Source organism: Chiroxiphia lanceolata, chromosome Z (genome assembly GCF_009829145.1).
Source record: "Chiroxiphia lanceolata isolate bChiLan1 chromosome Z, bChiLan1.pri, whole genome shotgun sequence".
Taxonomy (NCBI): Eukaryota; Metazoa; Chordata; class Aves; order Passeriformes; family Pipridae; genus Chiroxiphia; species Chiroxiphia lanceolata.
This window is the reverse complement of record NC_045671.1, coordinates 66160179-66180628: the sequence shown is the minus strand read 5'-3', so window position 1 is coordinate 66180628 and position 20450 is coordinate 66160179. Positions and strand designations below refer to the sequence as shown.

At 40.6% G+C, this 20450-nt stretch overlaps 1 protein-coding gene across 1 annotated transcript in view; it reads left to right on the top strand.

Annotated features, from left to right (window-relative positions):
- The first annotated feature begins 59 nt into the window (after positions 1–59).
- The window catches only part of NCBP1 (nuclear cap binding protein subunit 1), a 31514-nt gene continuing 11123 nt past the window's right edge, over positions 60–20450 (top strand). Inside the window, exons 1-17 of the mRNA XM_032676332.1 lie at positions 60–304; positions 440–525; positions 1099–1199; positions 2384–2540; positions 3620–3727; positions 4185–4306; positions 4807–4876; positions 6395–6610; positions 7511–7608; positions 8823–8886; positions 11894–12004; positions 13313–13377; positions 14119–14181; positions 15821–15895; positions 16946–17049; positions 17875–17997; positions 19239–19341. Coding sequence (XP_032532223.1) covers positions 271–304; positions 440–525; positions 1099–1199; positions 2384–2540; positions 3620–3727; positions 4185–4306; positions 4807–4876; positions 6395–6610; positions 7511–7608; positions 8823–8886; positions 11894–12004; positions 13313–13377; positions 14119–14181; positions 15821–15895; positions 16946–17049; positions 17875–17997; positions 19239–19341 — 1700 coding nt within the window. The 5' untranslated portion in view covers positions 60–270. The remainder of the gene's footprint in view (positions 305–439; positions 526–1098; positions 1200–2383; positions 2541–3619; positions 3728–4184; positions 4307–4806; positions 4877–6394; positions 6611–7510; positions 7609–8822; positions 8887–11893; positions 12005–13312; positions 13378–14118; positions 14182–15820; positions 15896–16945; positions 17050–17874; positions 17998–19238; positions 19342–20450) is intronic.

Here is a 20450-nt window from a genome sequence, read left to right as displayed (position 1 = left end):
TCCGCCCCGCCCCGGAAGCGCTCGGGCAGGGCCCGGAAGCGGGTGGGAGGTGCCGCGCCCGCCCCGGAAACAGCGCGGCCGCGGGCGGGGAAGGAGCGCGCTGCTCTGGGCCCGCGCGAGGCGTCCTGGTCCTTTGCTTCCTGGGGCTTCTCGCCGCTTCCCGGGGCTTCTGCCGCTTCTCGCCGCTTCCCAGCGCTTCTCGCCGCTTCCCAGCGCTTCCCGAGGCTTCTCGCCGCTTCTCAACCCTCCCTCCGGCCGCTCTTCCCCGCCATGTCGCGGCGGCGGCACAGCGACGACAGCGATGGTGAGCCCCCCGCTCCCCCAGCCCTCATCCCCCCGGGTGGCGAGGGCGGCCGGGAGGGTGGATGGGGCGGGAATGGAGGAGCGGGGGGGTTTCTCCGGCTTCGGTAACGCTGTGCTCGCTGTGTTCTTGGAGCAGGGCAGCCCCACAAGAGGCGGAGGACCTCCGAGCCTTCCGAGATCGAGGAGAGGCTCGAGTCGCTCATCTGCAGGGTGGGAGAGAAGGTAGGCGAGCTCGGGAGAGTTAAAGCGTTGTTCCCCTTTCCCCTCTCCCCTTCGGTGCGCCATGTGGTAGCGGTTCGTCTGTAGTAGCCCCCCCCCCCCCCCGACTTCCCCCCCGATCACCCCCCCCCCCAAAATAAAAACCACGTGTGTTGTGAGATACGTTGAAAGTTGTCGGTTTTTGAAAAGTCACGTGGCGGGCAAGTTTTTAAATTGTAGCGTGGTGTTTCCCGAGCAAGGATACACAGCCAGCGAATAGTTAGTTACCTGTGTGCCTGCGGGTGTTGGTGGTCCCACTCCACCAAGGATGTGGAGGAATAAACTTGGTCTGCCTGTGGCACAAGTTTCCAGTCCTAACAGAATTTGGGGCTAGTGGAAGAGGGGGTCACTGGAGTTCCTGGGGAGGGGGGGTTGGTGAGGTGCAGCTCTTCTGAGGAGTAGCTGCTCCTTCTCTCAGGCATGGGAGAGCAGTTTATCACTGCTCATTGCCCTGAAAAAAAGAGGTGACATCTCGTCAGGCTGGTTTGTATTGCCTGGTTGATGATGAAACTTTTTTTTTTTATATTTTAATTTTAGAGTAATTCATCTTTGGAGAGCAACTTGGAGGGCCTAGCTGGTGTTTTGGAAGCTGATCTGCCGAATTACAAAAGCAAGATACTAAGAATACTGTGCACTGTGTACGTATGGGGGAGGTCTGGGAATATGGGAAGTGTTTTCTTTGTGCATGAGTTTAAGTATTTAGGGTAGTTTCAATGCCAAGAGTGGCTTTACTTCCTTGCTGCTGTCACAGCATGGAGTTTGTCTTACTACAAATGAAAGAAATAGAGGAATAAGCTAATTACGTAGTAGGCATAATTCAAGTAAAATATGACTTTACATTACTCTGACTTAAAATGTGTACAAGGCTCAAAGCAGATAGAAGAAACTTCAGAGCTGCTCTTCAGTAGCTGTGGGAACACAGCAATGCTGGGCAGTTTCCTGTATCCAGATGAAGTGCTTATGACCACCAAAGCTGTTGACTGCCAACACTCATTTAGTCTTATTATCTGTGATGTTTTCTCACTACTTTCTCCTCTTCTCTGACAACGATTTGCTCATGTCTTTGTAAGCCCAAACAGGCTTACAAAGGAGGAGAAAGCAGGCTCTCTGCTGCCTGACAGCTCTCCTTACTCTCCCTTGCAAAGTGCAGGAGCAGAGGTGCCCTATGTCAGGGTTACTGAGTGGTGTCTGAGGGCAGGGTTGTGCAGTGTCTAAGGTAGGAGGTAAGACAAGTACAAAAGAAGGATGCAGGGGAGACTGTAGCCTACACTAAAGTATCTGGTTTTGCAGGTATTTAAAATCTATTTTTGTAGCAATATTTGTTAATAAAAGGCAAATAGCGCCTTTTTTTTTTTTTTTTTTTTAACCTGTAGCAATAAGACACTTCTGAAAGTACAGGGTTAGCTTTCATGCATACGAAAATGGTTGAGGAAAATTAATTCTTTACGGTAGGGCCTGGCTTTCCCTGTGTTGTATAATAAAATCCTTTCTAAATTGTGAACTTAAAACAACTTCTCACATCCTTGCGTAAATTCCATCACATATGTTATTTGGCCAACCCTCTGGAACACTCAGCAATTAGATAAAAATAAAAAGCAAATACCATAAATGTACTTGAAAATGGCACGTGCCTTTTTAAGGGGCTGCGGTTAAAACAAAAAAGATTATCTGTAAGATACCAACTGTGGGATAAAAGTGTAAGATCGTGCTAGCAATCTTTTCTTAATTCCTCTTGAAATAAGAGAAGCAGGTTCTAAGATGCAATGCAGTTGGCACGTGATGAATAAACAACTAACAGAGTGGGGTTTTTTTTCTGTGTCAGCGCACGTCTGTTACCAGAAAAGCTTACTGTTTACACCACCCTGGTTGGCTTGCTGAATGCCAGGAACTACAATTTTGGTGGAGAATTTGTGGAAGCCATGATTCGTCAGCTTAAAGAATGTCTGAAAGTAAATATGTATAACGAAGCCGTGCATTTGGTAAGTGGGGTTTTGTCTATTTGTTTTACATTTCTCCTCATCCTTTTCCTCTCCTCCTTTACCTTTTTGTTCCCAAAGAGCTGGGCCTCGCAGTGTATGTTAACAGTCTCTTTTGCCATCAACGTGCAGTGCACTGGAAATACTCCCAAGAGGAAGTTTGTGTTAATTGAGAAGTATTTCCTTTCTCAAGGGAGAGCAAATCATATTACAGTTGCAAAATTTACTTCCAACTGTATATTTTTCCAGTGAAAAATTAAATTTGTGGTAAAGAGGTGCTTCTTTCCACCTGTTCTACGGTCAGATGTAAAAGATGAATGAAAGTCATTGTGCTTCTGTTGTGTTCAGAGGTATATGATGGTCTTGTAGCTCTCTTGGAAAAAAAATTGAAAAGAAAATGAACAATCTGGTTCTTAAAAGCTGTTTTTGATGGCTGTTTTCATTCTGCTTATGAGGGATGAAGATCAAACAGGCAGTTTTAGGTGCTACCTGTCTTTGAAACCATTGGCTCCATTCTTGCTGCTTACAGATTTTGTCTGCTAAAAGGTATTAGAACTTCAGCAGCATTTGATTTAGAAGCCCGCTGGTGGGCAAGTTCCCAGCTGCTTCTGAACCCCACTGGTGAAAATAAAGATTCCAGTCAAGAGACTGCTGTTCAACTGTGGGACACTTTTCTAATAAGACCTAATTGCTAGATTTTCTGTTATTTTAGTGATCTGATACTGTATAGAGTAGATAGAAGTGCAAGGGTTTTCTTCTGTAATATCAGGTTGCATGTCTTAGAACGCATACTGGTGTTCCCCATCACTCCTTAGTCAGGAATATTATCCTTGTAGTATTGTGGCAGTGGAGCAGATTACAGACATTATAGTGAACGATATATTAGGCAGCTCTTATGATACTTGTTTTCTGGCTTTGAAAGGTGGGTCTGTACAGCGTGCAGTATTTTGGTCTTGGTGGTACTCAGTGGGTATTATACTTTTATTGATCGGGTTTTTTAATCATTTCAGTAAAGTTTATTTATTCTTGTGCAGCCAGTTTAAAAAGTATTCATTTAAAACAATTTTTTTCTCCTTTTTTAGGTTCGTTTTTTGTCCGATCTTGTGAATTGTCATGTAATAGCTGCACCTTCCATGGTAGCTATGTTTGAGAACTTTGTGAGTGTGACACAGGAGGAGGATGTACCCCAGGTAAGCAAAAGATCTGTGGGCTCTCTAGGGCTGTTTTCACAGTTTGTCTGTATCGTGTCTCCTGTACTTATGCTTAGAACAGGAAGTTTTTTAGAGACAGCAAACTGAATTCCTGAGCATTAGTAAAAGGAGCCTGTGGCAATTGGGAAATACGTCATACAGTAAGAAAGTATGGTCCTTTCTAGTGAAGTGGCTGAAGTGAATTTATTTTACCTTACTTTGGCGGTTGGCTTTTCTGCTGTACTGATAATCTGCAGAAGGACTTTGAAAGTGATACCATTTTTCAGGTCTGCTTATCACAATTCAAGCGAAAAATGAGACGTTTCAATCTGCAACTGCTGGTCTTTATGTCCCCCCCAAAACAATGTGCCAGTGTTTCAAATTTAAATGTATGTGTGTACAAAATCTGTTGGAGCTCACCTGTATACTTAGATTTTGGTATGTTACCTTCCTGTAGGTGCGATGCGACTGGTATATGTTTGCATTTCTGTCATCTTTACCTTGGGTTGGAAAGGAGTTATATGAGAAAAAGGACGCTGAAATGGATCGTCTCTTGTCTCAGGCAGAAAGTTATTTGAAGTAAGTTGTAACCCATTAGAAACGCTCTTACTGGTATCTGTTTAAATATTTAAGTATTAATAGCTTTGATTATTACTCACTTAAAAGTATTCTAAAGCCTTAGGTTTGAACTGTCGGGGGGGGAGGGGAAGCCCTGGAAATACATGAGGTGGAGAGATTTTTGAATTTGAAAAGTTTTATTGTCATGTCTAATTCGAGAGTATGTTACAGGTCTTGTTCTGCTCGTGCTGGAGCAGCTGGAGTTGTAAGTGTGGTGTGAACACCGATCGATTGCTGCATTAGTGCTAACCAGTGTCACTGCATTCTGTCTGGGTGCTTCAGGTTAATGCTGTTGTCAAGATGTACTGATAGAGATAGTTTAAGTAATCAGAAACCTGTTTTTTATATACTGTAGACTTCATCAGCTGAAAAGAACAAGTAGTAGTACACTCATAAGAAAAACAAAATTGCTGCCCTAAATCAGTCCATTAAAAGTCAGGTTTTCTTTCCTGTTTAAACAGGCGCCGCCAGAAGATTCATGTACCCATGCTGCAGGTGTGGACAGCTGATAAACCACATCCACAAGAAGAGGTGACTGGACTTTACATGCATTCTTTCAGAAAGTCTGAAAAATAATCTTGTACTAAGGTGTTCTTTTATCACAAAATTAAAAGGCACTTCTAAAAGTATGAATTGTCTGCTGTTTGACATTAATTCCAATAAGTTGTGTGTGGGGAATTCTTTTCCAAGTATTGGTTCAGAATATGAGGTCGTATGGAGTAAGAAGTGTTTTGTTGTGTGCTGACAGGCCCCTGAAGAAATGTTATGAAGTGAGGAATGGCTGTAGATTGTAGTGGGTTTTTTTTGGAACTGCAGGTTGCAGGACACTTTAAAAGACTTTCTGTGTAGAACAGAATATAATTTCTTACTTATCCCTAAATGTTTTCCATCTGTGAGAAGCAACCCTTTGTAGTGACTTTGCTTTCTCAACCTTAGGAATGCTAAACAAATATGTAGAAACTGTGTGCAGCAGTTACCGTGCCATCTTTCACAATCAAGCCGAAAATATGGAGAGGAGAGGTGGCATCTGGCTAGCTTAGGGTGGGATTTGCCTTTTTGGATATTGTTGAGGGTTGTTCTTTCCCCTAACTTTCAGGACAAATGTTGGGTATCTAAATTGATTTTCTGGGATATTTTGGAGCATGGCCCTCTTACACTGTATTCACTGTTCCGATTAAATCACAGCCTTAACAATTATCTTATTAATCATAATTTGGAGGGATGGGCTTTCTGATTATGATTAATTTGTCTATATGAGTATTTTGCCTGCCCAGTATCTGAATTTTCTTGTTTAGTTCAGTAGAGAGATTAGCTGACTGCATTTGAGACCGTGTGTTACCCATACTTGCAGACATGACTGTGCACTTCAGGTGCTAGTTGTTACCAGTTTTGTAATGTTCACATTTTGTAGTGTGATGATTTCAGTAAATGCAAAGCACTTCCATGTAGAAGTTATAATTTTAAACTTGCATTCAGTAAGGCCACAGGCCTCCAGAGTTCCTGGAGTAAGTAAACAAAGCAAGACTATTTATTGCCAGTTGCACAGATGTCTGTGCTATCTTTGTGAGAATGCTGGGGCTCAAAATTGTGTTGAAAACAGTGCAAAGGTATTTAATATTTGATAATATTGTGTATGTATTGAATATGCGGTAGCTGGTAGTTTTGATTGCTCTGGGATCAGCATGGCAGTCCTACAGAATGTCTTTCTCATTTTAATGATGATATGTCTGTTTTAATACCACCAAAGAGCAATGACTGACATGATGTTCACTGCTGTAGCTCCACTGGGACTCCTGAGCTGCCTGTCGGTGTTTAAAAAACTGCCAGCAGTTAAATTTTACTGAACACAACATTGTGTGAAACTAGGAGCAGCTCTAGTATTTAGAGTTCTTAAATTATTTGTTAGTTTACTGAAACAGCAGTTTAAGAAACTGATTTTTTTTCGGAATGGAGTGTGGAATTTAAGGAATACATTTCGGATAGCTCAGGGAACTGCCATTTTTGTTGCAAGATTCAGCGCATCTGATGTTTCTCACTCTTTTCCTTCAGTATTTAGACTGCCTCTGGTCTCAGATTCAGAAGCTGAAAAAAGACCGTTGGCAGGAGCGACACATTCTGAGGCCCTACTTGGCTTTTGACAGTGTTCTTTGTGAAGCTCTGCAACACAATCTTCCTCCGTTCACCCCTCCACCTCATACTGAAGATTCAGTATACCCGATGCCAAGGGTTATTTTTAGGATGTTTGACTACACAGATGACCCTGAGGTATGTGACTGCTGTGGGAGATGACAAGTGGATTTCACTGTAAGATTGCTGGGCTGGTTGATATTGGTCAAAATGTGATGTCCCCTCTCCCAGGATAGTGAGTGGTTTGAAGACAGTTTTGCTTTGGTATTTCTGCAGAAATGAACTAAGTTACCAGGTTACTGTAAAAGCCAAGTTTGTGGGGAGGACAATTTAGATGTTGTGATGCTTAGAATGACAATATTGACTGAATTCTCTAATGTCTCTAGTAAAACTACATTCACAGGGTTAGACTTTGCTTCCAAAAGGTTGGTGACTGGAGTCTTTTTCCAAGCTGGGTATTTATTGCAATGTTTATCGTCTGTTAAAATTTCTTGATGCATATTGTGGAACAAAGGAGTGCAGGAAAAGAATATGTACTGCTTTCCCCAAATGCTTTTATACCCCCACTTCCTTTAAGTCTGCTGCCTTTTACCTTCATTTGTTGGCCTTTGTTTTTTGCAGTGAACAAGAAAGAATACACATTAATATGTATTTTTCTACTCTGTGGCTTTATTTCTTAATCATGTTCTAGCTCAACTGTGATTTTTCTTTCTGGGCTGCATGGTGGTAGCTTGCCCAATGACTCCACAAAGCGAAGGAAGAAGCAGATGCTCTATGAACTTAGAATGATGTTCTCTAGTTTTGTTCCTGTTTCTTCTTGTAATGAGTCCTAGTATTCATTTTGTTTTAAACATGAGTGTGAGGTTTTTGTTGAACTGTGTGACATCACCTTTTCAGTCCTGAAGGATAAAGGACAGCTGAGACCCCACTGAGTTTATGTGGAAGTTGGACCACTTTTTTTCACCTGTAAATGTATCTAGGGTACCTTGCTACTGCATTAGCAGTGATCTTCACGAAGTCTTCATTCTTTCTTACTAGGGTCCTGTCATGCCTGGCAGCCACTCCGTTGAACGATTTGTAATAGAGGAGAACCTGCACTGCATCATCAAATCGCACTGGAAGGAGAGAAAGACTTGGTAGGAGGAGCTCAGCACTTTTTAAGGGGCCCTGGCACTTTTTAAATGCTACCATGGCTTTGGTGCCAGCAGGGATGCATAGAATCCTGCACTGGTTAAGCAAGAGCGATAACAGAGTTCGTATGATCCAGGGGGACAGTGGCTTCTGAGAAGGGAATCCCTTGATAATACAGAATGTGCTGCAAAAAAGTGTGCAGACACACCTTATTCTTCACAGGAGCAGTATGGAGAGTGTGATTGTGTTGCGCTTCCCAGAGTATTGAGGGGGCTGATTTGTTGGGTGGGGCAGTGAGCCTTGAGCTTGTTCATCTGCAGCTGACAGTGCTTTGGTGTTTATGGAACAGCTCTGTGTTGGGCTTCGTGTGGGAATTACATGGCAGAGATAATTGAGCTCTGGGGAGCCATTGCTGGGCCAGTAGATTTCGTTACTTTCAATTCAGCTGTGCAGTCAGTTCAATTCAGGATGCAGTCAGGGCACTTTCCTTCATTTCTGCCTGGGCAATGTTTGATGTAGGTAATTGATAACCGAGGTGGTTTGCCACAGGTGTCAGACTTCTGTATGAAAACTACCAAACTCTATATAGTACTCAAAAAAATCGGCAGAAATGTTGGATTTGGTGATGGCATGTGATAAAGTTTTCTGGTTGCAGCTGTTTGGTTCAGCAGAAACTAGAAATTCAGTGTTGTTGCAGTTACTGGGATAGTCTTTGTTAATTATCAAGAGACAATAATAAGACTAGGACTACCAGAGAGGTTAGTTGTTTGCTTTGCACTAATGGTAGGTGGTAACGACCTGATTAAAAGATGAAGCATTTGAAACATGAGAGTTTCTTACATAACCCGTTAGCTTAATTGTGCTTTCAAGTCATTCTGAACATCTAATTGTTTGGGGTAGTTTTTCTTTCCATTTTTCATGTGTTTATGCCAGAATTGCATATCACAGTGACTTTTTTGAGCAAAGCAATGTAACCACTACATAAAGTACAGTTGTTACAGATCATAGGTTAGGCAATGCTACTGTGTTCTTGTGTTTCTGTGTTTCTTTTTTTAAATGTTCTATGGTTTAATGAACAGGCTTTAGAAGCATTATTGATGTGTTTGGTGCTGGTTTTGTGGGAACTCTTGCCTAGAATTAAGCATTATCTGTAATTATGTTACTTGATCTTTACATGACATTTGCTATGTTATGTTTGAACGTATCTGTGGTTTTGCAGCGCTGCACAGCTGTTGAGCTATCCAGGAAATAACAAGATCCCGTTGAACTACCACATCGTAGAGGTATGGATTTTATGGATCACTTCTTTGTAGCTCCATTATTTCATGAGTAACGTGTTCCAGTTAGTTCCGTTATAGATCCATTAAATTACAGGTTGATTTGGGAATCAACCAGAACCTTGTTGAATTGAAGCAACATTTTATAACATTTTATAAATGAGCAGGTTGTCTTGAGCTTTCGTTGTCATTTTAACGTTGGAGCTTTGGTCAAATACCAAAATTTCTTAATGCACTAGTAATCTGGGTTGTGGCATTTCTCAAGCTTAAAATGATACGTATGATGCTGCATTTGAGTCACTTTCAGTTTAAAACAAATTTGAGTGAAAATACAAGAGGAAATGTGCACAAATTGAAATACAAAAAAACTCCATTTAAACATAAGAAAAATCTATTTTTAATTCAAAGCTAATTGAGCACTTGAAGAGTTTACCCAGAGAACTTGTGGAGTCTGTATCCTTGGAGAAGTTCAAAACCTGACAAGGCACAGCCCTAAGCAACCTGCTCTAGGTGACTGCCTTATGTAGGGGGCTGTTGACTTGATGATCTCCAGTTAGACTCCTGCCATTCTGTATCATTTTATGTTTGGGTCTTCTAAATTATTTTGTTCTACTAGCCCTCAGAAGAACTTTCAGTGAAATAGCAATGTGTTTCCTCTGGGGCATTCTCCATATTAGAGAATTTTAGGCAACTGTAATGTGTACCAGAAGAGCAGCATAGGTTTTGTTTTGCTACCTTCTTTGGAAAGTTTGTTTTCAAGTTGTAGAACTGTGTAAAACTTCATTGATTTTCATCAAAAGTTGAAAGGGATTAACAGATTTCAGCTGTAGCAATTTATAAAGGTTTTATGAAGAAGTAACTGCAAGTAGGAATTTCAGAGCTAATTTTGACAAGAAGTAATGTTATGTAGACGATTTATCTTCATAAAAGTGGGATTGAGAATTCCTTTTGTGCCAAAATGCCAGATATTTGGATTGCTGTAAAGTTACATGAGATTTGATCATCTTATTCTTCTTGCACTTTGAATTCAGAACAGAGGAATATTAAAATGAGAAGTAATTTTCTACCTTAACACTGAACTATATTCAGTGATTTTGCCTTCAGTATCTTGAAGTGCTGTAAAAAATGATGGAATTCCTGAAAAGAAGTGCAAAATTAGTGTGCAGATTCTTTGACTAACAGTAATAATTTCCTTCTTTTCTTGCAATTTTAAGTTACTTTGGGATATTCACTTTATTATTTGTCTGACTGCTTACTTTTAATGAAGATTCAGTGTTTGTAAGGCTTAGCATAGTTTTTTTTCGTACTTCTGTTCATTCTGCTTGCTACTGCTTCCTTGTAAGGTCTGTCTGACAATCTCTCACCAACAGTCACATTGGTTTTATGTTGCTTTCAACAATAGTTTAATCTGTGAAATTTTACTGACTTTTTCAGCAGGTCACAGAACTGTAGAAATAATGTGGTATAACAAATAAAGGAAAATGTTGTTTGAAGTTCAGAACGTAACAGTTAGGCAGAAGTAAATTTAACCTGGAACTAGTTGTCAGTACCTTCCCAAGTGTCCCAAGGCCCCCGTGGGCCCCTCTGAGCACAGGATGTTCCATGCTGCCTGGAACCCGTGTGAAACACTGAGATGTTGTGACACCTTTCCATCGGTAGCTTCTTCCAGACACACCTATGGGTATTTCTGGTAGCTGTTAATAGAGGATGCCTGGGCAGCCTCATTGGCTTGTTGGACTGCTGTGTGTTGTTGTGCTCCCACAGTTTTTGGTACCCACTTGAGACGTTCAGGGCATCAGTGTCCTGATCGTTCTTGTGGCCTTGAACTCTTCACAAAACGTGGTAAGACAGTTTGAAATTCTTGAACTGAATACTTGGTAATGAACATGTGATGGGTATCAGAAATACAGCTTTATGCAGTATCTTAAACAGAAAGCAACTGATCATCCAGTTGTTATTTCCTATCTTGAGAAGTGGAGCCATTTTCTAACCTAACAAAGTTGTCCCTACGTTTTTGTCATATCTGTCTTAACAGTATGTCCAGATTATGCTGACACAGAAGGGTTCCCCAGCATCTTACAGTCTCTTTCTGCTTTCAAATCCTTCCTTAGAATAAACAAGTTCTAGTCAATGTGTTTTCATGTGCTGTTATAAATGGAGGTGGATTTCTTAAACAAGATTTTTCTGAAGCTTACTTCTTTAAGCTTTATTCAGAAGTTTAAAGAGGAAACTGATCAACTATATTGAATCAAAGATTCCCAATTCCTTTGATGTTATTTAAATTTAGTTGAGAATGGAATGCAAAGTAAACAGAAACCCAAAGGTGGATGTTGTACAGAGATGATTTTATTGTAGCACTCAAGGGGTTGACATGCTGTTGTTAGAGGCAAACTTTAAAATAAAAGCACAAATACCGATGGCAGGATTATTTTCAGTTGTCTTGGAAGGACCTTCCACCAAGAAGTATTGAGCATATATTTTTGTTGTATGAAATGCTGATTGTAATTTGCAGTTTAAAGTTGTGGCTTTATTTATATAAGGTTTTGCATAGGAGAAAAGAGGACATGATGGAAAAGATAGAGATGTAATTTTAATGCAAATAGTCTTTCATACTAAATGCTTAGGCTTCCTTTCATATATTTAATATTGATATTTACTATTGAACAGGACCAGTTTATTTGTGTCTTTCTCAGATCATATAGTATCACTACAATAGGTCACACTATTTCCATTTGTACAGTTATGTGCTATATCTGTTAGGCATAATAGATGTATAATGCTGGTGTTGTATTAGTATGAAATGGTAAGGGCAGTTAGAGTGGACTTTATTAACACAGTGTAGGGTTACCACTACCTTTTATATGGTTCTATTTTCCTGGAACATGCATTTGACAGAACAATATGGGTCTTTTGGGATAGATAATTGTTAAGGTTGATGACCACTATTGTGAAGCTGAGAGTTGTGCAGGCCATGTTTGACTGTGCTCTGATTCTGTGATTTCCCCTCCTACAGGTAATATTTGCAGAATTGTTTCAACTTCCATCTCCACCACACATTGAAGTCATGTACACAACGCTCCTGATTGAACTGTGCAAACTTCAGCCTGGCTCTTTACCACAAGTTGTATCCTTTCTGTGCTGCTGAAGAGCATTTATGAAATGCAGCCTTTATTTTGTTTGTCCTGTAGCTGGTGGGATATCAGTGAATACTGGCTGTATTAGTATTTTGCAGCAACTGCATGAAACTTTGCCTGTAACGTGAGCACGATAGAATAACACAGCCAACTTAGCAGAGATCTGGATTTGCCAAGTGGGCAAGACTCTTCAGCATTCTCTGCACTGTTCTTGTACTTCCTGTAACCTTCCCAAGAAATGCTGTCTTGGTAAGGGGGTAAAACACAATACTTCTGTTTGTCACTGCAGCCTCTTTAGGTTTGGACAGCTTGTGGCATGGTCATAGACACATTAAAGCCTGAGAAGGAAAGAAAGTGACAGACTTGATATTTTGTTCTAACAACTGTGTGAGTGCTCCTTCTCCTTTTTTAGCAGTAAGTGTAGCAGGTGATTTAAAAGAACTTGCCTGAGTTCCCACTGGGTGCTCACACTGGAGCATTCAAAAGGTCAATAATCATCTGTGAGCTCAGACAGGGTGGCTAAATGCTGAGAAAAGTGGCATGGCTTCCAGCTAACTCTGACCATCCCATTATATCACCTTAGGTCATTGGTTTAGATAAAGCTATAGACTGAGAATGGAGGACAGTCAAAAGATGTCTATCCACTGGTAATTTCATACCAAAATTTTCATTCTACTTCATGATACCACCCAATGTTTGAAAATCCCATAATCTCAAAGAGTAGCCAGGTCTCTTCCTAGAATTGAGTATATGTCCAGGCATGAAGTTTTTTATGTTAATAGGGATACTGTAAGAAGGATAAAGGCCTTGTGGGGTAGAGCCAGTGTAGTCATACTTTCTCAAGCCTTCAATGATGATTAAAGATTGAGTGTGTGTAAGCAGGAGCCTGTGAAGCCAAACTGTGGGTGAGATTGCAGAAGTACTCCATAAGGACGTTGCTGTCTGTTCATGTCAGTGCAGTTTTGCTTGTTGCATGATGTGAATTCTGTCTTTCTGTGGAGGAAGCCTGAATTCTGTCTTTCTGTGGAGGAAGCCTGAATTCTGTCTTTCTGTGGAGGAAGCCTGAATTCTGTCTTTCTGTGGAGGAAGCCAACAGTCTTGTTGCAGTGATGGAAGAAAAATAGGCTGGGATTAAAGGGTGGAACTCATAATATTCTTCTTTTTTTCCACTGTGGATTTTGGAGTAGACTTAGGGAGCTTTCAGTGCAAAAGGTTGATGACATTCTATTAAAAACCTTAAAGGAATAACATCTGACTTATCTAGTGCTTTTCTGTAAACCTTAATAAGAAACTTTAAGCTTGCACAAGCCACGGAAATGCTCTACATGCGCTTGGATACAATGAATACAACGTGTGTGGACAGGTAAGTATGTTTTGGAGATAATGGAAAACATTCCTCAATGTCCAGTGTAGAGGAAATATGAAGAGGCTGTGGAAAGAGTAGTCAGAAACCCTTGTTAGAACCGCTCGATGCTGTTCAAAATGTTTTGTGGGTTCTAGCTTAGAACAGTCTAAAGAAAACGTGGAGGATTGGCAGCTTGCCTCCTCTTGCCAGGAACACTCCCCTGGGGGTCTGTCTGTCAACACAGGACAGTGCAGATGGGTGACAGCTTTTCTGTGTCCAGAACTGTCCACAGTTATATAGTACTCTGTTACCTGGTGCGGTGCCTGCTCCGTAGTGGTCTGGGGGGCACCTTGGAAGTGGAATTAATGGGGTATGTGCCACCCAAAGGAGGAGAACGGTGGCGATTTTGCCCTTTCAAGTGACGTCTGCATTGTGTAGGAAGGCAGTTATTGACTAATGAAAAATGTGAAAGTTGCATATTCACCGTAAGTTTACATTTTAATTGTTAGTTTAATACGTCATCTCTTTATATGAAATGACAGAACATGACAAGCTGTCTATTTTCCCATAAAAGCTTCTTTCTGAATTTTGAAACTCAGTCTTTTGTATCTGTCAACATAAATACCTGTTTAATGCTGTAACAGCTTAAAGAGTTTAGGCTTACCTTTCAGAAGTTGAATGCATTTATAAGAAATGTTCAAGTGAAAGTTTTCTTGCACTTCTGACATTTAATGGACCTTTCTTTTTCTTTTAATAAAGATTTATTAACTGGTTTTCTCACCACTTGAGCAACTTTCAGTTCCGTTGGAGCTGGGAAGATTGGTAAGTTTCTCTCCTTTTAATTCAAACCTGATATTGCAGAGGGTAGTGAGCTGTCTGTGCACACCTGCAGTTACAAAAAGACATACTTCACCATGGGCATGGAAAGAATTAGTGTGGGCTATATCCCTGGGAAGTATTCAGCATTCACAGAAATGGAGAGATCTGACCATTAGTTGTACTAAAAGCTGATAAGGGGGGATATAGGATTGAAAGAGAACAAAATGTTCTGAAAGTGTATGTTATTCAGTATCTTCCATTGGGTGAATTCCGTATAGGAACTGTGAAAGTATTGTGCTGCAAAATAAATGCAATTTTTCTGTGGTGCTCTTCCATTTCACTAAAAGCTCTGGTAGCAAATTAAGCCTTTGTGGGAGTGAAATGACTAGTAAGTTTTTCTCCTTTTGACTGAAACCTTATATTGCAAAACCCTTAAAATTTCAAACTTATCCGGGAAGAATAAGGGCATAGTGGCCCTGTTAATTGTTTTCCTCTAGCTCTTCAGAGATTGTTCTTAATCTGTTCGCCACCACTCAGCAGTAGATTATCTTGATAATCTCTTTAGTCCCTAGTGAACATGTGACAAATCTCAAGCCTGTATAAGTATTCCTTAAAGAGGGAAGCAGAAATGTAATTTCTTTAATGTATCCTGCACTTTCAGTCAGCTGTTAGCAAATTTTTCAAAATGACTCCCTGACTTCCTTTTTAATGTTTGTGCTAACTCTGTGTCCTGTATTCATTCTGGAGTTTTTCTCCGTGTCCTACCCCAAACCTTTCATTATACATAACCTTTGTCCTTGAGACCTTGTGGTCTGTTTCCCACCTGTCAAATCCTAGGGCCTGAAGTTCCATCAGAGCTTCCCCTGCCATCTATTCTTACCATACCATGTTTTGAACTTGAATCTCTAGCAGGAGCCCCCTGGACTCAATCAGTGTCTAACCCCAGATTCCCTAAGCTTTCCGTTCCGGGCACCCATGTAACAAGGGAGATCAGCTTGAGGTTAAGTCCTCCCTGCAGTAGCTTCCACAGCCTGCTAGTGTGCATGCTTTCTATAGGTGATCTGCCCAAGAATCCATGTGGAGAGGGGTACAGCCCTTCTTCTGATACTGCTTTGTGGCTTTTCTTACCTTTCTTGTATTGTCCTTATGTGGAGCTAAGTGTTTGGTGGCTGCCCTGTTATTACATCCACGTTAACTGACCAGGCAGCAGTCTTCAGAGATCTGTCTTTCACAGATCTTGCACATTACCGTATTTGGGGCTTTTCTTTATCTGAATGTTTGAAATCAGCCAGAAGTTCAAAAATTCCAATGAGGGAGGAAGAGACCATGAAATCACACAAGGTTGCTTTCCTAAGGAAAGGAAAAGCCAGCTAACCATAGCCACAAATTGTTTTTAATCTGGTAGGGGAAGGAAAGTTACTTGAAAATGTATCACAGAGAGATGAGATTTCAAGAATGCTAATTGTCAATAAGGAAGTAGTGATTAACTTACTTCAATGGCTTAAAATTGTCTGCACTCTCAAATGTCAAATGCTCCAATTGTCTTTAGACTGTGATTGTTTTGTACCTATTAGACCAAGCCAAAAAGAGACTAAAGCACAAATTCTTTTGCTGAAAGCCTTTGCATTCTGTTCTTTGATAGGTCGGATTGTCTTACTCAGGACCTTGAAAAACCCAAACCCAAATTTGTGAGAGAGGTTTTGGAAAAGTGCATGCGGTAAGTAAGATCTTTTGGTGGTTGCATTCAAGGCAAAGTTTCATCTGGATACTGTAGGAGTCCGTTTAACTTGACTTTGGTCTTAAGGCATCTGTTCTTACAATTCATTTTCGGTTAAGAGCTGAATCTGTTGTTTGTGTGATTTTTAATCTGTCCTGCTGTAGGACACTAGAGAGAGGGAGGAACAGGTAGTGCAGATAGATGGTAGTGAGCTGTTTATGCACACCTGTAGTTACAAAAAGACATGGCATAGGCATGGAAAGAAATAAGAGTTTAGGCTATATTCTTGGAAAGTATTCAGGATTCACAGAAAGAGAGGGAACTGACCATTAAATATACCAAAAGCTGAGAATCTAGTCTTGGTTCTTCTAGGTGTTCTCTGATGTTCATTTCCCTTAAACAAACAGACAACCATCCAAACAAACAAAATCTCCAAACCCAACAACAAGACTATGTAATCAGCATCTGGACTTAAAGTTGTTGAGATAGGAGGGTATAAGAGAGAGAAAGAGCAAAATGTTCTGAAAGCGTTTGTTACTCGGCATCCTACATGAAAACAATCTGGTTTGGGGTGAATTCTGTATAGGAAACGTGAAAGTAGTGTGCTGCAAAATGAGTGCAATTTTTCTGTGGTGCTCTTCCATTTCACTAAAAACTCTGGTAGCAAATTAAGCCTTTGTGGGAGTGAAATGAAGCTGGAAAGTAAAATGAAGACATCCAGTTTAATATTTTTTTCTGCTTTGAGTTCCAGCATCTTGCTAGTTTTCTGCAGTGCATTGTAGGCTTTTGCATAAAACTTCTTACCAGGCAGCCTTTTCACAAGGCAAATTAATTGTATGAGGATGAAACTCAAGTGTCATGGAGTTCAACTAGTAAGTTTGGTTTACTTAGCTCATACTATCTAGCAGAAGCTATCATTCTGTTGTATAAACATCCTGATTCTTGTTCTGTGGAAGTTAAGTACAAGAAAATGATTATACAGCGGTCACATTAAAATTAGCCATGGTATTATTCTCATTTTAATTCTACTGCTGTGAAACTTGTTTGCAGGCTCTCCTACCATCAGCGAATAATAGACATTGTTCCTGCAAGTTTTTCTGTCCTCAGTCCTGCTAATCCAGTGTGCATTTACAAATATGGAGATGAGAGTAATAGTAAGTATTAAAGTTACTACTGGTCAAGTTGAAGTGTTTCAGAGCAAGGGAGCACGCTAGATTGACTGTAATGTCAGTTGTATTCATAATGAGGAACACAGCTGAAATAAATGTGCATGATTTTCATATGGGTGAATATGCTTCACATCGGCAATTGATATATATTAAGCCTTGATCACTGTAATAAAATCCTCTCTGCTGCTTATGAAGAAAAGAAAATCCAGACACATGAAGTTTACTATTGCTGAGGTGGTTGTGTTATTGTGCAGTATTATTTACCAGAAGTCTAAAATTGGACAGTTCGTCCGTTTTCCCTCTTTGGCCAAAGGCAGCATATGAAGTGATAATGACAGTTTATTTTTTTAACTTCATGAAGCAGCAGAATATTTTACCAGTAAATTTGATTTAATGAAGCATACAGAGGGAGCAGACAGCATAAAGATTGAGAGATGCTTTATTATTCCTTTTATTACTCGGTGTAAATACAAACCTAAACATAAAAGTGTCATCATAACAGGTACAGTGAGGAAAAACAAGGAAGTATTGCATTTCTAGAAAAGTGGTGGAAACTGAAGTAGAGCTTTAGTCAGGAAAGTGGTTACCTGACCTCAGCTCTGAAGGTTCTACACAAAGTTTTGAATTTAATGTGAAGACCAGAAAATTGTTGAGTGATTTTGTAGAATATTGCTGTGGACAGTGTTATTGGAAACAGCTAGTTTTAGGTGTAGGCTGGGAAGTACACTGGTTTCTCTGAGAAGCAAACTGATGTTAAAAATGCTCACTTACTTGCCTTGACATATTTTTGACCTCTTTGTTTTTGTTCAGGGTCCCTTCCTGGATATACTGTGGCACTCTGTTTGACAATTGCCATTAAAAATAAGGCAAGCAATGATGAAATCTTCAGCATTTTAAAAGATGTGCCTAATCCAAACCAGGATGACGATGATGGTAAGATACATTCTGTTAGGCTCTGGCAGGCTGTAATTTATCCTGTGGCAGATTGATCTGCCATGCTTTGGAGCTGTGAGTGTGGTGGTTAATAGAACTGTGTACTTTTCCTCCTAGTAGTTGGTTTCAATTTATCAGTGAATAGAGATAATACACCATTGTTAGTTTTTTTTGTAAACATCTTACATGGTGAGTCAGGCCCGTTTTTTCTCACCTAACAGAAGTAACCTGGTGCTTCGGGTGTGTTTTCTTGCGAGTATTGACAGAATGAAAGAATTTAACATTCCCTTTGCCTTCAGTAGCAGAGGGCAGTTCATGCTGTCATCCTCACCCCTGAAGCTCAGTACTTCTGCCCTGAGAGCATCCCTCCCCTCAGTGCAGTCCCACAGCAGATAAGACAGCCAGCCTGCCACTGTCATCTTCCATAGATAAAAACTCACAGTGAGACTCCACTCACGTTCTCCTTAGCTTTGCAGCCACAGGCAGCACTGATTCCTAAAGGCTTCATATTTTATGGAGTGAGGAGTGTGAGAGAATTAGAAGTGATCTAAACAATGGGGACTACTTCATTGTTTCTTCGATATTTGCAAGTGCTCTGTCATGCGGGCAGAGAGCAGCAACCATCTGGTGGGGTTTTTTTGCCCTGGGATCCACTGTCATGTTTCCTGATTTGCTTTGGGCATTACCCAATAATTAGTGCTCTCCCTTCTACCTGTCTTCAGCTGCAAGGTAGCTAGAGGTACAGGAGAGGACTTGACACCATTCATCCTAGTACCCACATTTGCTATACATGCTTACTGGACCTTTCCATATCCCGAATGGTCAGCCTCTGTATGTTAGATATCCTTACTTTCCTCTCTCCTCGTCCATGCCCTCTTCTTTATGGCCTTCCAGGCCTTCATCTCAGTGCACAACTGCAGTTTCCTGTGCTGACTTTCTCTGCTGCAGTCCATCAGTACTGCTGTGTGTTGGTAGGGTGGCTGTGTCTCTGATAGCTTCTTCACTGACCTGGAATTCTTTCTGCATGGGCTCCCATTTCTCCATGGTGAAATGGGAGCCTGAAAACCTGCACATTTTGGAAGACTCTTTACTAGCTCCCTGCTCAGCCCCCCAAACCCGTGTTGTTGGAAATCTTTTGTGAAATGAGCTAAAACCATGAGTTATCTCTACAGGTTTTTTTTGTAGCTTACGTGCTGCTCTACTTGAAGTACTTATTAGTTTCAACTTTAAATAACTTGCAGGTGAAGGATTTTCCTTCAACCCTCTGAAAATAGAAGTCTTCGTTCAGACACTGCTCCATCTAGCTGCCAAGTCTTTCAGCCACTCCTTCAGTGCCCTGGCAAAGTAAGTGTGATGTGCATTATTTTGGGGCTTAACGGAACAGTTTAATTCTGACAGTGACATGCATGATAAAAGAAATGGACTGCAAGCTTTAGCAGTGTTTTAGGTGCTCCACAATGCAATATGATTAGGAGAACTAATGACACTGCTTACTGAGAAGTAATGGTAGTGTAAATCCTAGATTATATGTATGAATGGAATTAGCAGAAATGTATACATTACAGCCATGTGATGTAAGTCAAACAAATGAGACAGGTTTGGAAAATTACTTCATTTTAGAATTACTTATTTGCTGACTACGGTGAGGAACAAGGGATTCTCCTTACATTTGAATGACTGGGTGGCTGCCATCACAATATCTTGGACTGTGAATATGATTTGAGGACAGTTACTTATGTATAAAAAACAAAGAAAAAGAAAACGTGAAACTTCAAAACAGTCTGCCTAAACTTCTGTCTACCAAAGCAAAGTAAAATCCACCCTAAAATACTTTAGAGTTCATCCCTTAAAGATATGCTGGAACTTGTAAAGAATTTACTGCACCATTTTTAGCAAAATAAGATAAAATAATAACATTTTTAATCCTATGTGTTTCGGAGTTGCTTTCAAGTCTTTTGTTGCCTGAAAAGGTAGTCTCATGCATCTTAATGAGGTATTTTTCTTTCTGTCCCTAAAGATGTATAAAGCTGTTACAAAAACATGCACCTGGGAGCTCTGCAGAGGCAATGTTGATAGGAAGCTGCAGGTAGCAACCTGCAGTCAAGAGTGCAGGAGGCAGGGTGATACGAATACTTAGACCCATGGTATTTTCACTGCTGCACACCATCAGTGGCAGCCATGAGATCAAAAAAGAGCCTCTTACTCTTTATAGTTTCATTACAATAAGCGGGGCTGTGAGTGCTCTCTAGCAGTCAGCGTAACTGCTAAAATAGAGGCTTTTAGCTGCATTTCCTTCAAAAAGAGGCACTTAGGATAAGTGTCTAAAGTTATGGAAACACAAGTCAAGAGGAAAGGCTCAAAAGGCAGCAAATTTTGCTTCAGCTTTGTATAGATAAGCACATGAAGCATGAAAAGTGCCTCTTGCTTTTAAGAGCGTGAGAAACATAGCCCAG